The sequence below is a fragment of the Nomascus leucogenys genome, chromosome 20 (assembly GCF_006542625.1).
Source record: "Nomascus leucogenys isolate Asia chromosome 20, Asia_NLE_v1, whole genome shotgun sequence".
Taxonomy (NCBI): domain Eukaryota; kingdom Metazoa; phylum Chordata; class Mammalia; order Primates; family Hylobatidae; genus Nomascus; species Nomascus leucogenys.
This window is the reverse complement of record NC_044400.1, coordinates 10,765,440-10,787,883: the sequence shown is the minus strand read 5'-3', so window position 1 is coordinate 10,787,883 and position 22,444 is coordinate 10,765,440. Positions and strand designations below refer to the sequence as shown.

The window sequence follows — 22,444 nt, the reverse complement described above, 5'->3', positions numbered from 1 at the left end:
GGTGACTTTAAAAGATCAAAGGACATACTGGAGGAAGGATACCTACAACATAAGTTGTGAATGCCTTACTGAAGTAGTCTTCATAGATCTCTGCTAATTATTAACTGTGGTTTACCTCTTTAGACAGGAGGTCAAATATGGAGGAAGGAAGCCACTGAAACACAAGAACCCACAAAAATCTTCAAGGTCTAAGGATCCAATTCTTTCAGTGTATTTCAAGTTGAAACTGGCATAGCCCTGGCAAACATGTAATCTATCTCTACCTGCACCACATCTAATGTCTGTTGTTCATCGTTACCACATGCCAATTGAAGAGCACCAGCTTGGGTAATGTGGATATAAGACTGACCAGCATAGATGTGATGATCTTATGGGTTGTCATCCTTAGTCAATGGACAGTTTTCCCAAAAGAACACTTGAAAAGCACATTAGATGACTTCAGTCAAAGGGATACCTGCATCAACACTTAGGGAGAGGTAATGAACATTAACCTTCCACATAGAAGATACTGAAGCACAAACAGGCACTCAGTTGACATTTTAACTTAGAGAACCAAGACTTTGGTTGGGTAAACACCTACAGCAGGCTGTCAACTGATTCATGATAGAGGAGAAAAATTCTCCTCATACTCCTAATCACTCCTTGTATGTTGACAGACCTAAAAATATTTCTCTCTCCTGTGATGGAGAATTGTATTTGTGCTCTGTATGATCAAAAATGATTTGATTTTTCCAATAATGTATGTTGTATTCATTAGTGTCACAATCTTTGAAGACTGATTCTAAAATTGTGAATTGAAAAGAGAAACTTGGAAATGCTTATTTGACCAGGTTCATAAAAATACCTATTTAAATTCCAAGCCATTATAACTATTTCCTTGCAAGCCTATCCTTATCCTCTCATGGTCAAAAATATACTAAAAGTGGATTTATTTACTTATAATAATATGATTTTGACATATAGTTTGTGCTAAATAAATGTTTTCAGGGTGTATAAAAACTTGTCATTTTTAAGGTTTCATTTAAACCTCCAGTTCTTGTATTCAATTATAAGAATATTAATTTGGCTAGTTTCCTTCTAAGTGATTGAAGTAATGAATTCATATACTTACAAATAATTATGTAACTAACAAATATATGTATATAATAAATGTATATATAAATGTATATCACCTAGTTGTTCTATGTTCTAATTTTCCTTAATTAAACCTGTAATTGTATTTGTAAGCAATTATCTCCACTAAATGAAGTTCCCAGTATGTGCACATCAATATTTCTGAAGTCAAAGATGAAAAAAATCCCAGTTTTAACTGCATAAAAAGCTGCATAATGACTTGCATATAAAGTGTATAAAATGGAGAGTCAGACTAATATTGTGAGAAAACAGAAAGTTGTAATCTATACAACACGAAGAATTGGTTTTAAGCCAGTAATGAACTTCGAAGATTGAAAGAGGATTTTTCTTTCAGATTTACTCTTATCATATACAAATTATATAAAGGCTGGAAAAATAAGGAAAATAGGTATGCAGTTAGAAATGAGAAGACTTGTAGGATTTTAATGGTTTTAGGTCTAACATATACAAGAAAACCTAGGCAATACCATTCAGGACATAGGCGTGGGCAAGGACTTCATGTCTAAAACACCAAAAGCAATGGCAACAAAAGCCAAAATCGACAAATGGGATCTCATTAAACTAAAGAGCTTCTGCACAGCAAAAGAAACTATCATCAGAATGAACAGGCAACCTACAGAATGGGAGAAAATTTTTGCAACCTACTCATCTGACAAAGGGCTAATATCCAGAATCTATAATGAACTCAAACAAATTTACAAGAAAAAAACAAACAACCCCATCAAAAAGTGGGCAGAGGACATGAACAGACACTTCTCAAAAGAAGACATTTATGCAGCCAGAAAACACATGAAGAAATGCTCATCATCACTGGCCATCAGAGAAATGCAAATCAAAACCACAGTGAGATACCATCTCACACCAGTTAGAATGGCCATCATTAAAAAATCAGGAAACAACAGGTGCTGGAGAGGATGTGGAGAAATAGGAACACTTTTACACTGTTGGTGGGACTGTAAACTAGTTCAACCATTGTGGAAGTCAGTGTGGCGATTCCTCAGGGATCTCGAACTAGAAATACCATTTGACCCAGCCATCCCATTACTGGGTATATACCCAAAGGACTATAAATCATGCTGCTATAAAGACACATGCACACGTATGTTTATTGCGGCACTATTCACAATAGCAAAGAGTTGGAACCAACCCAGATGTCCAACAACGATAGACTGGATTAAGAAAATGTGGCACATATACACCATGGAATACTATGCAGCCATAAAAAATGATGAGTTCGTGTCCTTTGTAGGGACATGGATGAAACTGGAAAACATCATTCTCAGTAAACTATCACAAGGACAAAAAACCAAACACCACATGTTCTCACTCATAGGTGGGAATTGAACAATGAGAACTCATGGACACAGGAAGGGGAACATCACACTCCGGGGACTGTTGTGGGGTGGGGGGAGGGGGGAGGGACAGCATTAGGAGATACACCTAATGCTAAATGACGAGTTAATGGGTGCAGGAAATCAACATGGCACATGGATACATATGTAACAAACCTGCACATTGTGCACATGTACCCTAAAACCCTAAAGTATAATAAAAAAAAAAAAAAAAAAGAAATGAGAAGACTAAGAACTTCTAGTCAAAATTGTTAAAACTTACGTAAGAAGTGAATTACTAATATATGAAACAAAATGCAGAAAATCTGTAAAAGGGCAATTTTTTTTTTTTTTTTTTGGAGACAGACTCTTGCCCTGTCATACAGGCTGGAGCGCAGTGGCGTGACCTCAGCTCACTGCAACTTCTGCCTCCTGGGCTCAAGCGATTCTCCTGCCTCAGTCTCCTGAGTAGCTGGGACTACAGACATGCACCACCATGCCCGACTAATTTTTGTATTTTTAGTAGAGACTGGATTTCACCATGTTGGCCAGGCTGGTCTTCAACTCCTGACCTCAGGTGATCTGCCCGCCTCGGCCTCCTCAAGTGCTGGGATTACAGGCATGAGCCACTGTGCCTAGCCAAAAGGGCTAATTTTCTAAAAAACGTCTAAAATTATGCAAAAAAAAACAGAAAAAGTTAAGTATGTAATATTAAGAGAAAATTATGTAGTTTAAAAAGGAGAGATACAGAATCATGGTGTGGAGAAAAAATAAAAAAGAAAGAGAAAGTACTACAGTATTCAAATATATAATAAATTGTAGATGAAAGTCAACCAAACCAAACTGAGAATGTGAATCAAGTTAATATCATATAAGTGAAAAAAAGACAATAGCATCGTGCCTTCCCCAGCACAAACATATCTTTTCATTCTGCAAATTGGTGGCTCTCACAATTTCCCTGTTTTGCAGACAGCTGGTCCAACCAAACCAAGGAGGTATTTCCTCTATTATCTGAAAGCCTTACTTAGCACGTGGCAAGTGTTTAATACATGAATGAAATATGGGGGACTGTTTGAATGTGAACTTCTCAATGCTTTTTAAAGAGACTTTACTGAATTAATACATTGTAAAATAATAATGTATTTCAATAAGTACAATGAAATAAATAATGCAGTTATTTTAATCAGAAAAAATAATGAAAGATATGTAATTGATAACCATTGAAGGTTTATAAGTAAATCTCAAAATTTCAGAATATAATTCATTTGAATTTTAGATTATTACATGATTATTAGAACTAGCATGACGCAGGATGAAACATCCTAGGAAGTTTTCCATCTTGGTAAGGTTTCCAAATTTACCTAATTGTTTAAGCCAAAACATTGGATTCATCCTTCACTGCACAATATATAATAAATTGTAGATGAAAGTCAACCAAACCAAACTGAAAATGTGAATCAAGTTAATATCATATAAGATGGAAAACTGAAGAAAGAGCACTATTAGGAGAGAAAATCAAAAGTTCATAGAGTTTGATATTTCTGTTAAATATCCAAATGGAGATATTGAATATATAATTGTATCTGTGAGTCTAGAGTTCAACAGAGTCGTCATAACTGGTGATAAAAACTGGGGAGTCTCAGTCTCTTGATATTTTTTAAAGCCATGGCAGAGGGTAAGTTTTTATGGTCAATAAAAAGATGTCTAAAGGACTGAACGCTGAATCATGCCAAGAATATTGGCAAAATGAAGATAATGAAGCAAAGTAAACTGAGAAGAAAATGCCCAGTAAGGCAAAAGCAAAATTTCAAGATTGTGCTGCTTTAAAAGGTAAAGTCTTCAAGGAGACAGTTGTCAGTGTTGTCAGTTGTGTGCTCAAGACCCATAGTTAACTAATTAGGTAGTTGGAGGTCACTGAAGACCTTGGCAATAGATGTGACTGATAAGAATAATGTAAGATTCATTGAAGGGGATTCAAGAGCAGAGCAAAGGAAAGTGGAAAGGAGCAACACTCCATGAGTTTTTCTATGCAGGGAAAAGAAAAATGGAGAAGTAGCTGGACAGAAATATAGGTTTAAAAGAAGTTGTTTTGCATCATCTTTACAACATGCTTGTATGCTGGTGGGAATGACCTAAGAGAAAAGAAAATATCAGTGATTCAAGAAATAAAGAAGACAATTATATGAGTCTAATCCTTGAACCGGTGAGAGAAGATGGGATTCGTGTATATTTACAGGATTGGCCTTTGATAGGAGAAAAGCCAGTTTGTTTTCTAATTCAAATAAGAGGAAGATGGAGTGATTAGTTCTAGATTCAAATAGACTAGTAGAGTTAACGGAGTTTGGGTGAGAAAATTCTCGTTTAATTGCTTCTATTTTCTCAAGGAAATATGAAATAAGATGGTCACCTCACAATAAGGAGAAGGGAGGTAGATGTATGAAACTCATTATCTAGTGATGGGAAAAAGTAAAGGTCATTTAATACATTTCACTGTTGTCTGACAAGGATTTAAATATAAAATTTATAAGTAAGATCACAAATTTCTACTTTGCTATTATAAAGAGAGATCAAGGACTCTAAGTACTCAAACATGCTGATGTACCAAACTTCTAGCTACTTTATCAGCTATGTTCTTTGTAACTTGATGTTCTAAACATCCAAAGAGTACTAAGATACAATTTAATAATTTGGTCGGCATTATCTTTCGTGGGAGGCATAGACAGAGGCTGTGTGAGTCCTAAAAGAAATACATACGTTTAAAAATGAAATCAATGCAATAGGTTTTCTATTCTCAAGACTAAAATGACTTTAGGCAGCCTGATTAGGGGAAATATGTAGAATATTAGTTATCTCTGTCAAAGGCAATTATGTTCTCCAGGGGAAGGAGTTCCCAAAGGGCATTCTCTAACTGCTTTTATTACCCCAGATTTTTTTTTTCAATCCCTGTTGATTGCAATTGATACAGAGGATGCCTTGAAGACTCTGAAAAATCAATTTTTTTCTTATAAAAATGTCAAAATTATTCTATCTACTCAGATTTTAAGGTTTTTTCCCCTCCAAGAATTTCAATAGTGATATACTTTTATATTTTTCCCAAGCAAAGCAACAGAAAAATTATATACCTATGTACATTCTTGCCTCATTTATTTAACCATTTGTAATTTTTATAGATTTAAATGTGCTTCCTTTCTTTTTATTTTCATTAAAATACCCAATTTTAAGATAGAAAAAGAGAGTTAATTGTAGAGGGTGATATAATTTCTCTCACATTCTAAATTGAGGATTTAATCAATGATTTGATAGCTAGTCTACAGAAAATTATAAAAAAAGTATGATAGAAATTCCTGCCTATCTGTTGTGCCATTTATAAAAGCAAAGTTTATTGACTGTCACACCTAGAGCCCATAAATACGGCCATGTAATTTTTCATACTCAAACACAGAAGTTCTCACCCAGATTGCAATAAAAATATGTTATGAAGAAAATGGAAGACATGCTTTTTCTCCATGTCTGATATTTTCTTAGACTAAGGGTAAATGAAAGGTGTCATGACACATAAAACACCATGGTTACCTCTCTGCTATCAACCTTGCAACTTTGTTTCCGGAAAAAAAGATTAAAAATGTCAAGAAAGGTGCTAGACTGTGAAGATGATATCCCCTAGCATAAAAACAAAAACCAAAACCAACATAGAATATTCATGAGGAGATTTTGTACCCCAGCACCGACATACTCATTAACAGTGTTTGGAGAGGGAAAAAAAGTGTGTTGTATCATTTGGATAATAAAAATCCCATCAGAAATCTTTGCCCTGTCCTGCCATGAAATGTGATTTCTAACTGAATGATCGGCCAGAAAAGATGTAGAGTAAAAATACTCCATAAAATAAAGAAATATTTTAATGGCCAGGCTACCGGTCCGGGATTCCAAAGGGAGGCTGGGAAGCTTTAGAATTTCTGTAGTACACAGGCTTATTCACTATAGAGTGATTGCAGATAGGGAAGCTTGTTCTCCAGCTGTACTTTTCACAGCAAGCACACGGTTTTTACTAGGATTGTATGTTTATTTGAAAGGGGAGTGGTCCTTGGTGGAGAGGACACACTTATGTAGATTATACAGTGCTTTTCAAACTACTGTTTGATCCCAATACTATACCAAAGCTAGAGTTAGCCCTGAGTAACAGGACAAAACTGGCCAAATATTCTATTCTCCTCTGAATCTCTTGCAATCTTCTGACTCTCATTTTATTGATCCTCAACATCCCAGTACCCTCATTTCATGTCTTGAATGTTCTAGAAATTGCTAAAGCATCCAGCAAACATTTGTCAAGCACACACTCTGCTTCAGGCACTGAGCTACTCTTTTGCTACTTTCTCTTTACCACAGTGTCCCTAATTTCATGCACGCATATGTGACAGTAAAGAACAATAAATGTGTCATTACTATGATGGTGCTGGTGACTAGGCTCACTCCTAGCCAACAGGTCTCATGCACTAGCATGTCATCCAGTGCTATTCGCAGTTACGGCTCAATGAAATAATAACTTATTCAGGAATTAGAACTTTAGACTATCTAAAAAATAATTTAAGAAAAAACCCTAAATGGTGAATCTTCGTACCTCGGTCATTCTACAAGAAGCCATTCTTAGCCAATGGTATACTGAAACAGATCTTATCCACTAGACTCATACGTTGTTAAAATTATTAAGACTTAGTATGTTACCCTTCCTAAGAATAGATCTTAATATGAGATGCTTTAATAAAAGGCAAGGGAATAGTATTTTAATAGCTGCATTTCGGGCATTACTAAGTGGCTGATAAGAAGGCGATACTATGTGGCAGAGAATTCTTCCCCCACTACGCAGACACCTGCCAATTCTCCCACATGCAGAATCAGCCCTGGCAGATGGGTAAATTCTCTGCCTCCCAAAAGAAAATTTTAAACTTATGTTAGTAGATGTTAAGTCGCCCCTAGAGTTTTAAAGTAAGAGCCATAGGAAGTTATATTTTGTTTATTTTCTCTCTCTCTTTTTTCTTTTTAAGAATCATAGCAGAGGAAACGGCAAATGATATGAAAACGTTCCCTCCCCAACGCCGTCTAGAAATATGCTTCCTACACTTATACAGGGACTATGATTTCTATTCTCACAACTAAGAGTTTCATTGCCTCAATAGTCTTCTGTTTGTTTGTTTGTTTGTTTCTCTAAATCAATGAACTGCAGATATAAGCTGTAATAGGATCCCGAAGTTTTTTTAATAGGCTCTCTACTCTCACTGTTCCAATTACTCCATGGCAAAGAGGTACACTCTCCCAGGGCACCATTCGATGCACCGACTATAGAGTGATGATCATAAAATTAGTGTTCTTTATTTTACTATTGCTTCAGCGCAATCAGTAGAGCCCTAGAGGTTCAGGAGAATTTGTATGCTGGGGTAAGTGCCTGCCTTCAGTGAGTGGTTAGGACACTGAAAAGTACAGTCCAATGAGTCTGAATTTATTAGGAGTAAAACTGCCGACAGTTCGTAAGTTAAACACCATTTACTATTACTTTTACTGTCACAGGTTCTACATGAGCCTGCTTTCAGCCCCAAGTTTTCACATTCAATACATATTTTTGATTCAATAAATACATATTTTTGATTCAATAAAATCAATTAAAAGAAAGTCAAATTTTAAAAATGTTTTTATTTTCATATTTGACAAATCATTACTACAACTCTATTCTCAAAAAATATATCAAAATATGCAAGAAGTTTTACTGGGTACCTATACATGGTTATTTTTTATTTTTATTTATTTTTTTTTCACGTGACAATTTCTAACGTTTAATTAGAAAAACAGCTAGCTTTTGTGTAGGTGCAGTGGCTCACACCTATAATCTCAGCACTTTGGTAGGGCATGACAGGAGGACTGTTTGAGGCCAGGAGTTCAAGACCAGCCTGGGCAACATAGAGAGATCCTGTGTATACAAAAAATTTAAAAATTAGCTGGTCATGGTGGTTCATGCCTGTGGTCTCAGCTACTCAAAGGCTGAGGTAGGAAAACGGCTTAAGCCCAGAAGTTCGAGGCTGCAGTGAGCTATGGTCATGCCACCGCACTCCAGCCTGAGCAATAGTGTGAGACTACATCTGTTAAAGAAAATAAATAAATAAACATTAATTACTAGCTTTTAATGTGTATTATATTATAAAGTAACAAATGCTGTCTCATAAAAACTTATAGTATTGTATGTCTCCTATATAAAAACTATTCAACTATGCATATTTAAGTTAAAATTACTTTAAAAAATATGTTTCAGACTTTTCTTTTGGAAATTACTTTTTTGAAGATAAAAAACACGTAGTATCAAGTATTAAATTGTACTAGATTACCACCGAAGGTCCTCCCAACTCTGAAACAATTTATTCTTTATTTCATTAGTCAGAGTCAATCTTACTAAGTGTAGAAAGGAGCAAATTTGTCTGCATTACATGAATTAATAGGAATGAAAAGGCCTCCTGTCTAACATTAACCTCTTCCCCCATCTGCTGTAGTGTCTAAAATCTCCTCCCTTCAATACAGTTATTTCTTAAAGATGCTCTTAAGGCTTATGAATTTTACTAGGGTTCGGGTATTATATTACAAAGGAGGAATAATCAATTAACTTAGATTAATTTACCTAATTGCTATCTATTGTCTTGAAAATAAGACCCCACTGGCAAGCTTTGGGGTGAATAGTAGGGAAGAGATCATGATATTGTTCTATGTTGCATTAATTCAGCACCTTCAGAGGCGGCTTCCCAGCCGATTAACTCTGCCTCTCTCTGCTGTCACATAAAGGGCTATTTCTCAGAAACTTTTAATTCATCTATCATCTTGTACTGTCTTTGCAGAATCATCTTCTTGGTCTAGTTCTAGCTTTCCATTGCATCACTTTGGCTTGATATTTTTATAGTATCCTTTCTTTCTAAAGCCTGGAGATCTTTTCCACATATCCGCTGCCTTGGGCTAGGCCATTCGGGCCTTCCCTTGTTTTCCACACTACCCAGCTGCTGAGAGCCCTGGAACTCCGGCTTGTCATGGAGGGAAAGTTAGGTTCTGGGGTCCAGTAGGGTAGAATCGTAAGGAAAAGAAGAGAAAATAGAGGCCAATCTCAGCAGCCAGGCAACTGAAAGAAGGACTGGCAGAGACTTAAGATGAATCTGGCTTAATTTATAACGTTTTTTCTAGCATTTGTCAGATATAGCCACATTACTGTATAATAAAACTGCCATAAAAATTTTAAACCTGATTGCACTAACTGGAATTACATATAACTGAAGCCAAAAGTATCCTCTGGTTCACTTGCCATAAATATGAGAAAACTAAAGCCAAACAGGCAGTTTTTCTCTTAAATTGTACAAATACATTGGTTCAAATATCCATGTGACCTTTAGAACTCGCCAGTGTTTGTTACAGACTTATGCTCATTCTAGCAACTCATTTTCCTTAAACTATAAACCACAACAACATTCCCATGGTAACTGTGTATTTTTCAAACTTTGTAAGCTCACAATGTCATCAAGCAAAAGACCTAGAGGTGAAGAGATTTATGTATTCCATTATCAAGTCTAGAGTCATCAAATTTCCTAGATGTAGTAGGACATTATCATGTTCCATCTTTTTCTGGTTGCATTCTAGTATTGTAAGATAACTTACCTATGTAGAAAAAGAGGACGTGCTTCCTTTATAGGGTTTATTACATTACACTTTCTGTGTAGCAATATTGTGTGGATCAATAGAAACAGCAAATAACAAGCCTTCTACTTCTTTAGTTCATCAATAATCTAAATCGGAACTCTGGGTGGTGGCGAAAAGGAAAACATAACCTGACCTCATTTTTCTCAAGGATTGCCTTATTTCAAATGGGACTTTATAAATCAAGTCAGTAATTCAAAGAAGTAAACTAAGAAGTAAAAGAGTGTTTTGCTGTTGTTGATATTTTGTAGATACATATGTTTTCTAAATAATTAACCACACCGAGGCCGGGCGCGGTGGCTCACGCTTGTAATCCCAGCACTTTGGGAGGCCGAGGCGGGCGGATCACGAGGTCAGGAGATCAAGACCACGATGAAACCCCGTCTCTACTAAAAATACAAAAAATTAGCTGGGCGTGGTGGCGGGCGCCTGTAGTCCCAGCTACTCGGAGAGGCTGAGGCAGGAGAATGGCGTGAACCTGGGAGGCAGAGCTTGCAGTGAGCCGAGATTGCGCCACTGCACTCCAGCCTGGGCGACAGAGCGAGACACCGTCCCCACCTAAGAAAAATAAATAAATAATTAACCACACTATCTCTGGGAAATTATTGAAATTATAACATGAGGTTATGTGTAAAGAGAAACAACTGCAACCTGCTTAGCTAGTGCAGTCTTCTGCCCAGTGTGGTTTCAGAAAAGAAATTTCATGCTTAATTTACCAATTTCTAATAAGGGAGGGTGAGGGCACCCATTAATTCATCAATACATCATAATTTGAATATGCCTGATATGAAACTACCTTTGGAGGAAGTTAGAAGAAGCCAGATGGAATATTCTGTATAGTATTTCCTCGTGTTATTTTCAAGCTAATTCAGTCCACAAAATCATTAGCATTATCTTACTGTGACTAGTGCGTCTCAAAGCTATTTCATTAGCCAATCAACAATACTTATTGATTGTTTACTTACTGAATAGGCTGAAAACTGTGTAGGAACTGCAGGCTTTGTTTTCAGGTTAGCAGTTTTGAAACATGAAATGTAAACACTCAAGAGTGGAGCACTCATTTTAGTGATTTCAATTAGCAAGACAAGTTTATTCTCTCTTTCCTTTTCCTTTTTTCCATCCTTCCCTCCTTCCTTCCTTCTTCCCCTTTTTTCCACAAATATTTATTGAGAACCTATATGTTCTAGGCAATGATCGGTACGGAGTAAATAACAGTAAACAAATCCAACAAGTTCTGTACTGTCATAATGCTTATATCATTCTGGAGAAATCATGGGATAAATATACATAAATGAATTAATTTCAAATGGCAATGCTATAAAGAAAATAAAACTGGGAAATTATATAGTGATAGAGTAGGTATGCATAAATAACACTGGAAAATAACTTCATGATGTGGAGGGTATATACCATGAAATAGAATGGATTGGGAAGGTCACTCTGAATATTGACATTTTAGCTGAGACTCAAGTGATAAGGAGGCTACATTAATGTGAATATCACAGGAAAAAGCACTACTACAGGCAGATAAAAAAGTAACACAGTTGAAGAAGTACAAGGACACAAGTGTGCTGGCATTGATGATGAAACAAGAGCAGTGGAAGATCAGACACTGGAAAGGGAAATGATACCAGGCCATTAGGCATTTAGAGATCCTGGAGAGTTTAGATTTTATTTTCAAGGTAGGTGAGAGTTATTGGGAGATTTGAAGCAAAAGAACAATATGATTTGTTTTATGTTTTAGTAGCAAATCATTTTATTATGTGAATAATTAATTTTGGAGGTGAAGCAGAAGCTCACAGAACCCAGTTAGGAATCTATTGTAGTAGTCCAGGAGAGAGATAGGTAATTCAAATCAATTAATCCATATCTTTTGAACAGATTTTTGCTAATTAGAAACTTCTTGTAATAGGCTGGGCACTGTGACTCATGCCTGTAATCCCAGCACTTTGAGAGGCCTTGGTAGGTGGATCGCCTGAGGCCAGGAGTTCGAGACCAGCCTGGCCAACATGGTGAGACCCTGTCTCTACTAAAAATGCAAAAATTAGCCAGGCGCAGTGGTGTGTGCCTGTAGTCCCAGCTACTTGGGAGGTTGAGGCAGGAGAATTGCTTGAACCTGGGAGGTGGAGGTGGAAGTGAGCTGATATTGTGCCATTGCACTCCAGCCTGGGTGACAGAGTGAGACTCCATCTGAAAGAAAGAGAGAAAGAGAGAGAGAGAGAGAAAGAAAAAAAGAAAGAGAAAGAGAGAAAGAAAGAAAGAAAGAAAGAAAGAAAGAAAGAAAGAAAGAAAGAAAGAGAAAGAAAGAAGGGAGGGAGGGAGGGAGGGAGGAAGGGAGAAAGAGAGAAAGAAAGAAAAGAAGGAAGGAAAGGAAGGAAGGAAGGAAGGAAGGAAGGAAGGAAGGAAGGAAGGAATGAATTTTGTTTTTGGAAGGAGTAATGGAGGGAGTTTTATAATGATTAGTGACAACTGAAAGAACTGCTCTGGATTCCTAACTAAAGAGAAGTGCATTAAAATGAAGGAAAATCCGTTTCTTCAAAGTCCGTATTTCTGCTGTACCACATCTCTAATGAAAAAGAACTGTAAAAAGGAAACAAGTAATTCTGGAAAGACAAAAAATAAATGGTCATAACTTACCAATTTTAGCCTTGCAAGACCTGTTGTCTGGCTGCATTAGGTAGCCTTCCACACAACTGCAAATGTAGGATCCATGTGTATTTCTGCAGGTCTGGCTGCATGTGCCATAAACAGCACATTCATCTTGATCTAAAAGGAAAATTGGCATCATTTCTAAGCAGCTTTATCTTGGGCACTTTTTTTTCCTTGAATAAAATATTATTTTTGAACTTTGGAAATAGACTACTAAGGAAAAGCCAATCCCAATAAATCTTTTCAAAACCACACTAACTAAAAATTAAACTTTTTGTTGCCTTAATATTTACAGTGATAAAACATCAAACAATATCAAATCATATATTTTAAAAGAAGATTGTTTGCATTGGTGATAGTCAGGCTAGAAGTCTTTGGATATTTTTGCAAAGGTACAAAATGCACTCCAATTAATATTTGTTGAATATTTCCAGTTTATGATATATGTCATGTGTTTATGACACTGACCTTTTCACTATTTTAACAAAGAATTAGACGAGTAACGTGGTTTCCCATCAACAGATTAAATAAGAGTCCTGAGCCACACTCACTACTTTAAAGAGAGGAAACTATTAAGCACCTGTTGAAAATAAAGATTTTGTCTTAATTAAATTTTACTTTAATATCGGTAGTCCCCACCTCTACTCCTTCATTCTATTTTCTCTATATAGTTCCTTCCTCTGGTATCCAGTTCAAATCTTTATGAACAACAGATACTCAATGATTCTTAACTGACCAAACAAAAAGTCATCCTGTCAGTAGTTAATTATTTAGACAAAGGTATATTCAGCCTGTTTTATGTACGAAGCACTGTACTAATCCCTGCAGAAGACAAAATCAATAAAATATGGTCTCTACCCCTGAGTAAGACACATCCAGAGAAATATAATTATGATACTATGCATTTCCTTGTAATAGGGGTATACCTGAGCTATGATAGAAACAGGGAACTCAAACTGCTTAGGATTAGAAGGGGAATCTTAAGTGAAGGCTTCATATTAAACAGTGTGAAGCGTGATCTGGCTTTCCTCAGATTAAGTGGAAAGGGACATTTCAGTTCATCAAAATGGCATGCGAATGGTATTGGGATGGCATCATGGGGATTTCAAAGAAGCATAAGGAGTCAAATGAAGCAAAGGTGTATGAAGGAAAGTGGTAGAAGAGATGAAATTGGGAAAGTACTTTGGGAGCCAGATAATGAAGGTATTTGCATGCTGAAGCAAAAGACTGTACATTACACATTGCCACTGGGAAAGCATTAATTAGATGGGATATACGGTCAGCTTTGCATTTTTAAACTAAAAACACTCATATGAAATAAAGGCTTTGGTAAGTGTGGAGAAGGGATCCTAGAAAATTAGGTATGTGCTAATTTTGTCCAAGAAATTATCTTTTGAAGTCATATTTTGAACTAAGTCAATGGCAGTGGAAATGAAGAGGGAATGGACTTAAATGTGTAAGAAGTAGAATAGACAACATTTGTAAAATGATTGGATGTGACAGAGGTGAAAATTGATCCAATTTTGAAATAGAGGATATAAGAAGTATAGATTTGAATGGCTCTATCATGGGAGGAGATAACAAGTTTAATTTTGCTGTGTTAAATTTGAGGTGTCTGTAGGGCAGCCTTGAGTAAATGTGTAATGATAAGCAATTGAGAAATGGAACTGTTAATATAGGGTGTGATCTGTTTTGGAGTATATGGAAGTCAATAGCATATATATAATAGATTTTAAAAATAGGAGAGGACTGTTTCCCACAGAGGAAGAGGAGATGAGAAAAACTTGGCTAGTGCAAAATACTCTAGGATACCAAAGTGGAAAGGGCAGCCAAGAAAGAGGAATCAGGGTGGGACTCAGTGGCTCAGGCCTGTATTCCTAGCACTTTGGTAGGCCAAGGCGGGCAGATTACTTGAGGCCAGAAGTTTGAGACCAGCATGGCCAACATGGCGAAGCCCTTTCTCTACTAAAAATACAAAAATTAGCCAGGCGTGCTGGTGTACACTCGTTGTCCCAGCTACTCAGGCAGCTGAGGCACGAGAATCGCTTGAACCTGGGAGTGGAGGTTGCAGTGAGCCGAGATTGCACACTGCACTCCAGCCTGGGTGATAAGGCTCTGTCTCAAAATAAAATTAAAAAAAATAATAAAACAGGAAGAAAGAAAGAGGAGTCCTACAGTATCCTGTGAAGGAAAATTCATGACTACTGTAAGAAAAAATTAAGAAATGAGAGCTTTTCAGGAATATCAGAATGTTCAAAAGGGTTATATGCAATGCATAAATCCAACAAGATAAAGATTAAAATTCCCATTTAGATTCAGTAATTAGGACATTATTGTACTGATGTTGATGTAATGTAGGGAAAGAAGGGGACATAGTCACAAATGGAAGACTGATCTTAAATGGGACTTGCTTTTTACTGAGTCCTTAAAAGTCCAAACTTAGATCTATTAACAGAGTTTTGTCCTCACACCTTGGGAATGATGACTGAAGATAATTTGGGATTCCTGGAAATAATTCTGGAGAAAGGGGGTGAGAAAAAAAAGAAACAGAAAAAGGAAGAGGAGAGCAAAAGATAACAGGGTGGATTGAAGCTGTGGTATTAAGTGGGTTAAACTGACATGACATAATTAAAATGTATCTTTGGCCTTTGTTCACAGTGCTTGGCACAGAGCTCCTAAAATACTTGGAATTTTTTGAGTAATAGGATCGTCCTTTGGTGTTCATAACGAGCTCCTCTAGAATACACGCGAGCCTATGCTAATGAGGTGACTCAGGGTGGGGCCCCTAGGTAGTCTCAGACTGGGGGCTGGTCATGAAAATACCAAACAGTGGATTAGAGTGTGGAAACTTTCAGCCCCATCTCCTGACCTCCAGTGAGAAGAAAGGAGACTGGGGGTTGGGCTAAAAAAAACTCTTGAACAAAGACACTTGGAGAGCTTCCATTTCGGTGAAGACATTGAGCCCTGGGAGGATGAGGCACCTAGAGAGGGCATAGAAGCTTCCCTCCCCCACCTTCCCGTTCCTTGACCTATGTGTCACTCCCATTTGGCTGTTGCATCCTTTGTAATAAACTAACAAACATAAGGAAAATATTTCCTTGAGTTATGTGAGTTGTTGTAGTGAATGACTGCATCTGAGGAGAGGGCTGTAGGAATGCTCACATTTATAGCTGGTTGGTCAGAGGTATAGGTGAGCCCTGGAACTTGCGTCTGGTACCTGAGTCTTGCAGTACTAGGTCCTTAACCCATGGACTCTACACTACCTCTGGATAATGTAAGAATTGAGTTGAATTGAATTGTTGGACACCCAGTTGGTATTAGAGAATTGGAGAATTTATGTGGAAAAATACCACCCAATCGGTGTCAGAGTGATATGACAAAAAAGAAACCTCAAATGGCATGTTAAAAAATCCCCAGTGGAGGGGTAGCATAAGGATTTCAATATAGGGATGTCTAAAATTACATTTGAATTTATTTGTGTGTTGTGATATAAAACCTTTTCCTACTAAGTCTTCAGTAGATTTTACTACATATTGTCTTGTTTGCATGGATGTTATAATTGTGGAAACTCTAGGAAAAGAGCTGAGTTTTACTTCTGGGTTGAGGAATATGGGATGGAGAAAATCCATATATAATCTCAAAGTGATACATAAATAGGAAGATGGAGTTTGGCGTCAAGATTATAAAGAATATAGAAGCTCTGGAAAACGGCAGATATGCTGAGAAGCCTCTAAATCCTTAGAAAATAAAAGTGAGGGTTTTAACCAGTCTTAACTAGACTTTAAGGGAAAAGAGATATTTAAAGTTCTTTACTAAAATTATAGGATGAGAAACCAGATAGCAGTAAATGGAGGAATGAAGTGAAAATAGCATAATTGGGAAAGTAAATGTAGTTGATTGTTAAAGTTTGTGGATAATAAAGGAGAAGGGGACTGGAATGATGGCTACAGGAAGCGATAGGATATAAAGTGGATATTTGTTGTGAGTATTTCTATTTTTGTTTTTGTTTTGTTTCAGAATAGAAGAAATGTGAGAATATTTACTGACTACAGTGTTAGCCAGTGGAAATGTAGTGCTTAAAGATGTATGAGAAAGAGGTGGAAATTGATAGACCAATGGATCAAGTCCAGACAAAAGTTTGAGTGAGTGGGACTTTAACTATGTATGAAAAAAGACTAGAAGAAGTAAAGCTCTTCTTCTGAAATGACAGCAAAACACGCATGGGTGGATACACAAGTAAATAGTGAGAAGAGAGAGAGTAATTAGAAGAAGTAATAAAAGATGGCACCCAGAAAATAAAGCCAGTGACTAAGACAAAAGAGAATAGATTAAGAAAACATATTTTGAGAGAATAAAGAAGAAATGGAAAGGAATGGTCAAGGACACTACAGCAGATGCTGTCTGCTCATATCCCTCAGATTTTTCAGTGTGATTCTACAATCCTAGGGATCTTTATCTGTGCCTGAGCATACTTCCAAACCCTTCCTCCTCTCCCGCCAGAAGCTCTGCCAGGACTCAAGGCTGGTTAAGGTTCCAGGAGGGTAATGCCACCTCCAACACAAAAACAAACAAACAAATTTGCTCTTCAGAAATGGGTGTATAAATGCTTGAGTTCCCTTGTCTCTCATGCTAGACAGTTGTGCCACACACTTAAGCTTCAGTCACCCTTTGTTGTAGCTGGCTTAATTGCTCCAACTATGGGGTTGCCTTTCTCCTGTATCCTCTCACCCCCACCACCCGCCACCCCCTAAAAAGAAAAAGGAAAGAAAAGAAAAAGAGAAAGCTACAATCGCAAATAAAGGAAAACATTCATGTGAATCCTTGTTTCAGAGTTGACTTCTGGGAATATACAAGCTAAGAAAAGAGTTTACTAAGAGAAAGCAAAAATATTGCTGAGTAGTATAAGACAATTTAAATTGTGAAACTATGCATTTGTGTGGCATTCATAAACTCAGGTTTCTTCAGAGTCGTGTAACAGCCGGCAATCATGGATGGCTCATTTGAAGTAAATGCTTTTGGCAATAGAAAAAATACAGTGTTTGGAGCTAAGTCTACAGTAATACTGAATGAATTTAAGGCTTGCATTTGGTAAAGTCTGTCCCTGATGGCAGTAATAATTCTTATCTATTTTCACAGATTTTTCATCTTTAATATTATTGGTTTCTATTTCAGTTTTTCAGATATGATTATGCTGTCCAGGAGAGCAATATGATCAATTATCTCTTTTCTTCTTTCTATTTAACCAGAACGCACTGAGATGGAACTCCACAACATTGACTGCAAAGGAATAGGCATACCATCACTTGTAACGCTGCCTTCTTTTCTCCTTTAAGACAGAGGGCTACCTGGAAATACAGTTTTGAGAAAGCCTAATGATGCTCAGACTTGGCACTCAAGGAGTATAGAGAAAGTACAAAGAGCTCCTCTCCCACTGTGACTTCTAAAATGATTGCTGTGCAGTTCTTCACTAATGTTCCACAGAAGAAATTCATTATGGTTGTATGTGCTTAATTAAACACATAAAAGCAATTAATTAACCACACTCAGGAATCTATGTATTTAACTCAGCTCCACCCTTGCAAAAGGAGCTGCAGATCTGGATGACTACAGGAGTCAGGTGTAGTAAATGAGCGAGAAGAACGCAGAATAGGTATCTAAGACAAACACATATGAATGGCAAGAGCTGTTTGTAAGTGGAAAGAGCATGAATGTTCAACGGCATCATTTATGTCTGGTGCCATTTTTATCTGGCTGATTTCTGTGATTATGAGGCATCTACTGTTGCCCTTATTTTCCAGAACATCTGAACTTTTGTGTGCAATTTTCTGATTTTTAAATGTTGTTTTAAAATGACATAATGACATGAGTCAAATAAATATGAGAGTTTGGCCTCCCTGTGGTCAGATTATGCAGTCTCTGGGTCTGATAAACTTGATAATAAATGTTTTTCTATAAAATTGGTATTATACACAAAGCAAACAACAAACTAAAATTCAATTCCCAAATGTACCTGAAAAGTCAATGAGCCTCTTCAGGATAAGACTAAGTGGGCTCTGCAGACATGAGTTTCAGTCCCAATTCTATTACTAAGAAGATGTGTGGACTTAAGTCAATTAACTATCAGGATCTCATTTTTGTCATTAAGATTTTAAACAATTCTCTCACGAATTCTTTTAAATTTAAGATTCTAAGGTAAAAGTGATAATATTAGAGCAAAGATTTGAAGTAATCAGCAAAGCACTAATTTATTTGGAAAGTATTCTATTTATTAGTGGCTCTGGCAATGCAGCTATTCCCTGAATACACACACACACACACACACACGCACACACACACGGAAGGAAAGAGAGAGGCAGAGAGAGAGAGACATATGCTATATTATAGATTAGAAATATTATATGTAGATATAGATATAGATAGATTCTAAGTATCATACAAAGCAATGCATTTAACTTTGTGGATATGTTACATATACATATTAATATATGTATAATTGGAATCAACCGAATGGAAAGATAACCTAAAATTCTTCAGAATTCATGAAGGGAGTCATTTTGGAGGATAAGTATTTGCTATAAAGGATTCACAAAAGCAAGAATCCAGACATTTAAAAGAAATCAATATTTATGTTCATTATTACATTATTATTGCTATGGGTAAAATGCCAGTTGCCAGAATAACTAATGCAAAAATTATAAACAACATTACATGATGAGTAATTATTAACCTAACATAGTTAATAACACATGTCTACTAGACTGCAGCTATATAACAGCCATACAACATACAGGAAGTTCAAATAGTTAGATCAATGTGTTAGTGGTTAACCCAAACATTTCCCATTGTTGATATTTCCCAAGTTTGAAATTACTGCAAAAAAATTGAAATTTGATAGTTGTAAACTTATAATAATGTTTATGTTTTGGTTGGGGGGGGCAACTTTTAAATCTCAAGAAAGAAAAGTTAACACTCTGTGGAGTACATGGTAGGTACTCAAAGATGTCTTCTTACATTTCTCTTAACTAAGTCTCTATAAAAAAAATTTGATGGAGTTATTTGTTTTACTTACCTTTACAGCTTCTGCCATCTTCTTTTATTTCAAATCCATCCTCACAGTAACATCTTGTACTATTTCTGACCATTGTACATCTATACTGACAATTCAGCTGTTGGCAATTGGATAACAGTTCTGTAGAGAAAAAATACATATATTCTCTATATTTAACTGTATATGTAAATATTGTTTGTATTTCTCAGTGCACAGTCCTTACAATATAGTCTTGATTGTTCTCCCAAAAAGTTTATATGATTGGTCTAGAAAATAATATTTATCTAAAATATGTTAGTTTACATTTGCTTGAATTATTGTAAATAAAATTTGAGATCTGTTTGGTCTCCCGCTTTTTAGCTTACTACTGTGTTCGTGGTCACAAAACCTTTCAAATTTTGGTAAATTAAATTATTTCAAGAGGAAAGATGTCAACTCAGCGGTTGATTTTGCCATCTATGTCTTTCCTATCTGACACATCAATTGATTTTCTATCTTTTGAGAGCTTGTTTTGATTTACTAATCCATGTGCAACCTTCATAGCAATCAATGTGAATATATCTCATCTCAATATTTTATTTTTCATTGGTAGAAAAATATTAGAGAAATACTGAACATAATACATTTCATTATATCTGAACTATTTGAGAAAAGACATGATTAAAGCAAAAGTTAGCAAACCTTCAGAGCAAATTAGGATTGAATACGATAAAAGCATGAAATAGAGATGAAGTGACAGGAGCACATTTATTGCACAAACAATTTCTAACAGAAATAAGATTCGCTAAACTAGCTAAATATTGGATAGAAGCATGACTGTCTGAAAATAGGGGTATAAATAGATTGCTACAATACTGTTGTTTTTACTCTTTTCCCCAGGAAGGCAAATAAGGGTTTTGAAGATCAAAGTTAAATGATTCAAAATACATTGATATTTGCCATGAGTTTAGCTGGTGCTACAGAAATAAAATCAAATTATAATTAAAAAATAAAAGCCCAATATGTAAAAGAACACCTGAAACATTCCAAACTGAACATTGGGTATTGTATTATAAATGTAATTATCTATAGTATTTCCTTAGTTCAGTTACTGTTCAGCATTCTCATACAATTATTTCACAAATCTTCACTTCTTAAAACTGCAAACCTCCTTCCTAATATTCTCTCATATATGATGATCCTGCTTCTTACTTCTTTGAGAAAACTGAAGCAATCAGAAGAGATTTTCCAGATTTATACTTCATTTCTATCCACATCTGCATATACTGCTTTTCCTTGGATTTCACAGTTAGTTGAATTCATAGTCAAAGCTCCCACCCAACATCATATGTAAAAATCTCATCCCCTCTCACCTAGTCAAGGATATCACTTCAGCAGTGCTACACTTTATGTAGACAGAATCAGCTCAAAATTGCCTTGAATCTATACGCTATTGTAATGTGATATTTATTGAGCACATACTCAATGCTAATCACTCTGCTACAGCTCCACAGATGCAAAATTCATTAAAAAAATAATTACAATATGAGTGTGGAAGTGAGTGGGATTAGGTGGACAGAACAACAATATAAAACAATATTTATAAATCATAGTAGCAAAACACATACTCTACATAAAAGTACGAGTAGTAGGATGTAGAAAGAGAAAGATTCATCTGGAAGCTGAATATGCAGGAGGATATCTGAGAAAGAGTTGTAGAAGAAGTTGAATTTGAGTCGGGACTTAAAAGTATGAGAGTTTTGATAGACAAAATTAATGAGAATGTAGCCTAGGTAAAGAGGACAATACGAGAAAGTAAATAGAAAGACCCAAAAGCATGCAAGGAACACAGGCAACAATAACGAACGCTGCATTGCTAACCTATAATGCTTGATGTGGTTAAAAAAAAAATGAGAGAGAGACTGGAATTGTTGTTTGGAGCCAGATCAAGGTGAATTAATTCATGGATTAAGTAGAATTTTCTGTTTAGGCAACAGGAGACATAGCTGGTTATTGAGGACAGTGATACATTCTGACTTGTATTGTTCAAAATTACCTATCGGTAGAGAGAAAAAATAGTAAAGGAAGAAAAGCTATCTAAGTGACTAGGAATGGCAAAATAATAAATGAAGACTATGAATATTTGCCTAGAAAGATGGCCAAAAACTTGGTGAAAGCATAATGACACTAAATGAGTAGTACTAATAAAATGAATTAAGTACAACAGAAGTACTACAAGTTTGGGAAGAAAATATTGTTTGTCTTTGATTATAGTTAGCTTAAAATATTGGCAACATAATAGCCAGGGAGAAAGTGAGAATTTGGGTCTATCTTTGAAGAGAAGTCTGTAGTGGAGATATCAGTTTGAAGTCCCAAGCATAAAGTCGGTCACTGAAACCTAAAGAGTAAAGAAGCATTCCCTTAAAAAGAATATTTGGGATACAAATAAAAACACCCAGAGAACTTCTTCATGTGAAAATCAAACAGAAGAGGTATCAGCGATAAGAACTACCACCAAGAAAAACTGCAAAATAATAAAGTACATAAGTGAAGAACCTAGAAAGTCCCACAAAACCTAAGGAAGAAG

General features: G+C 36.0%; 1 protein-coding gene across 1 annotated transcript in view; it reads right to left on the bottom strand.

Annotated features, from left to right (window-relative positions):
- Positions 1–22,444, bottom strand: part of LRP1B (LDL receptor related protein 1B) — a 1,933,392-nt gene that overhangs the window by 1,025,036 nt on the left and 885,912 nt on the right. The window contains exons 4-5 of the mRNA XM_003267617.4: positions 19,900–20,019; positions 12,819–12,947 (exon numbers count right to left, since the gene is read on the bottom strand). Coding sequence (XP_003267665.2) covers positions 12,819–12,947; positions 19,900–20,019 — 249 coding nt within the window. The remainder of the gene's footprint in view (positions 1–12,818; positions 12,948–19,899; positions 20,020–22,444) is intronic.